Source organism: Octopus bimaculoides, chromosome 9, assembly GCF_001194135.2.
Source record: "Octopus bimaculoides isolate UCB-OBI-ISO-001 chromosome 9, ASM119413v2, whole genome shotgun sequence".
In the NCBI taxonomy this organism is placed as follows: Eukaryota; Metazoa; Mollusca; class Cephalopoda; order Octopoda; family Octopodidae; genus Octopus; species Octopus bimaculoides.
The window spans coordinates 33,462,783-33,465,569 of NC_068989.1; the positions used below are offsets into that span (position 1 = coordinate 33,462,783).

At 33.7% G+C, this 2,787-nt stretch overlaps 1 protein-coding gene across 1 annotated transcript in view; it reads right to left on the bottom strand.

The window, feature by feature from the left end:
- LOC106875105 (uncharacterized) overlaps positions 1–2,787 on the bottom strand; it is a 62,801-nt gene that overhangs the window by 24,463 nt on the left and 35,551 nt on the right. The window contains exons 7-8 of the mRNA XM_052970575.1: positions 2,488–2,745; positions 530–1,929 (exon numbers count right to left, since the gene is read on the bottom strand). Of these exons, the coding sequence (XP_052826535.1) occupies positions 530–1,929; positions 2,488–2,745 (1,658 nt within the window). The remainder of the gene's footprint in view (positions 1–529; positions 1,930–2,487; positions 2,746–2,787) is intronic.

Sequence of the window (2,787 nt, forward strand, 5' to 3'; positions counted from 1 at the left end):
GTGCGGGTGGCACATGAGATGCACCATTTTGAGCGTGGCCGTTGCCAGTACCGCCTGACTGGCTCCTGTAGGATTTTCGAGCGAGATCGTTGCCAGTGCCCCTGGACTGGCTCTTGTGCGGGTGGCACATAAAAGACACCATTTCGAGCGTGGCCGTTTTCGTGCGGGTGACACGTAAAAGCACCCACTACACTCTGAGTGGTTGGCGTTAGGAAGGGCATCCAGCTGTAGAAACTCTGCCAAATCAGACTGGAGCCTGGTGTTGCCATCCGGTTTCAACAGTCCTCAGTCAAATCGTCCAACCCATGCTAGCATGGAAAGCGGACGTTAAACGATGATGATGATGATGATGAAACAGTACCATACATCATTATAACTCTAAGGGACCAAAAGTCTGAAGTTATTCAAGTAATATTTTCTCATGATTTAAAAAAAAATTTAAGTGAATCCCTCTTATTTCAATCTTATAATCCATTAGTAAAAAGCAATTATGAAAAGCATCTGAAAAAAAATTTTAGAGATGAGTTACCTTTCCTTCCACTTTAGAGTGGACAACTTTTTTCATTTTTAAAATGTCATCAGCATTAATCAAATCAGGTGTCCTTTCTCTGGAATTTTCTTGTTCCATCTTCTCTGGAACATTTTTATGTGATTTTGTAGATCGGGATTTGACATTTTTTGTACTAATTTCCTCGTTAAATTTTACTTTACTTAATCTGGATTGTTTTTTCTCTGAATTACAGCAGTCTGTTCCTGAATTCTTACTACCTGCTTTAACGGAAGAAGCTGATCGTGATCTATGTTGGGATGAACCAATTCTAGCGTTTTCTGTAGTTGAGTTGGTCAAAGATTCTCTCCGTATATGACTGCTTGATCTGCCTCTCCTCCTTAAAGGTACATTAGTGGAAATGTCATCATCTTGTAAAGCTTTTCTATAGCGCTCAAGAATGTCACTAACAGCACTTGATTGTTTTAATGAGGATACAATTCCTTTTTCCAAATTTTCATGCTTTTGTGCTCTATCTTTGTGCGATTCATTCATTGTTGGTTTGCTGTTGGAGTTAGAAAGTTCAGAAATTTTCCCCTTAGGATTTTGAGAAGGACTTGAAATCACCATCTCAGAATCTTGCTTTAAACTATTTTTATTGGCTATTTTAGAATTTTCAGATTGTTTCATGCTTCCATCAGTCTTATCAGAACCAAGCAATTCTAATCTCGTAGTAGTCTTTTGACAATTTTTATTAATTTCTGGTGTAGTTTGTGGTTTTATAACACTTGTATCAAAACTTTCATCAATTTCTGCATAACTAACAACTTTTGACCGTGTTCTGCGGGTAAGAGATCTCTCAGGAACATTAGTTTCACATGTAGATGTACGTTTATATAAGTTTTCATAGTCTTCATCGTCATTTATTTTTTTCCTTGAACGTGACTTTTTTTTAGCAACAGGCTGATCTTTAGTTAATAATTTCTTACACTGTGAAAGTTTCATCTTTTCTTCATTGCACTCATTAGAAATTCTGGATACAGTTTGGTTATCATTAATAATTTTTTCTGAATTATCTTTGACATCAGTAATCTCTTCTTTTTTCTTCTCTTTTGCCATGGCAACTCGCTCACGATATTGACCAAGACTTTGACATTTACCAAATGTAGAATCATTCAAAGAAACATTATAAATGCCTTCATCTTTTATGTCTTTCTTATTTAATAATTGAGGAGTTTTGTCATGGAAATCAAACAAAGATTTTGGTTCTTCCTTCTCTTTTTTCTCTTCATTAATTTTCTTTTTTGATCTGACTTTGGGCGCAGATGGTCGAATACCAGAAAAATTTTTCCTTGTCGCGGAAAAAATAATCTTCCCAGGTTTTGGTAACCTTAACTCAATAACAGTTTTATTTTCATTATCATCAGTTTCTTTGCATTTAACTAAAAAGACAAAAAAAAATAAAGTTTCTCAATTCAAATTGAAAACGGACCAGTTTGTTTCTTATTTTAATAGAGAAACAATAGGAGAAAATATAAACAAATTAAGTTACCTTGAATTACTCTGTTGTCAATTTCATTACATTTCATATTTTAAAGATAGTGAATGAAAACAAAAACAGATTTTGTTAACTATTTCATGCTAAGAAATATTTTTGAAATATTATGTTGCAATCTAAATGGTGGAATATATTTTTAAGGTGTCCAATGAGCCACCCTCCATTAAAACTATTTATTCTCATATATCTCTACAGAGCTTTGGAGCATAATATTTAATTGCATCAAATTCATATAAGCATTTCTTCAAATAGATTCTGTAAATTTGTGGCTGTAGACCTGCCTTTTTTTGCAGGTCTACTGCAAAACTACTATGTTTTGCAGTACAAATTATGAATTACCATGTCAGTGAATGTTTTCACATAAGCAACATTTTTATATTTAGCATACCTTCGTTTTATTATAGAAAGGCAGTGAAACAAATTAGAAAAATGAAATACACACCTCCTTCATCTTCCTTTTTATCCTTTGAGCTTTTTGACGATTTTTTGTTGCCTTTTGGTTTTACTTTCTTAGGTACTATTGCTGGTTTAACAAAAGTTTCTTTAGCAACAGTCATATCTTTTTGTTTCTCCAGATTTATATCAGATGGATGAACATCATTACCAGTTGGTAAATTTTGTGATGACTCATGCATTACATCAGTGTTATTTATTATTTCAGTCAATTCCATGTCAACTTCTCCATTTATTGTAGTGTTAGGTATGGCATTATTTAAACCATTATCAGCATCATTAACTACTA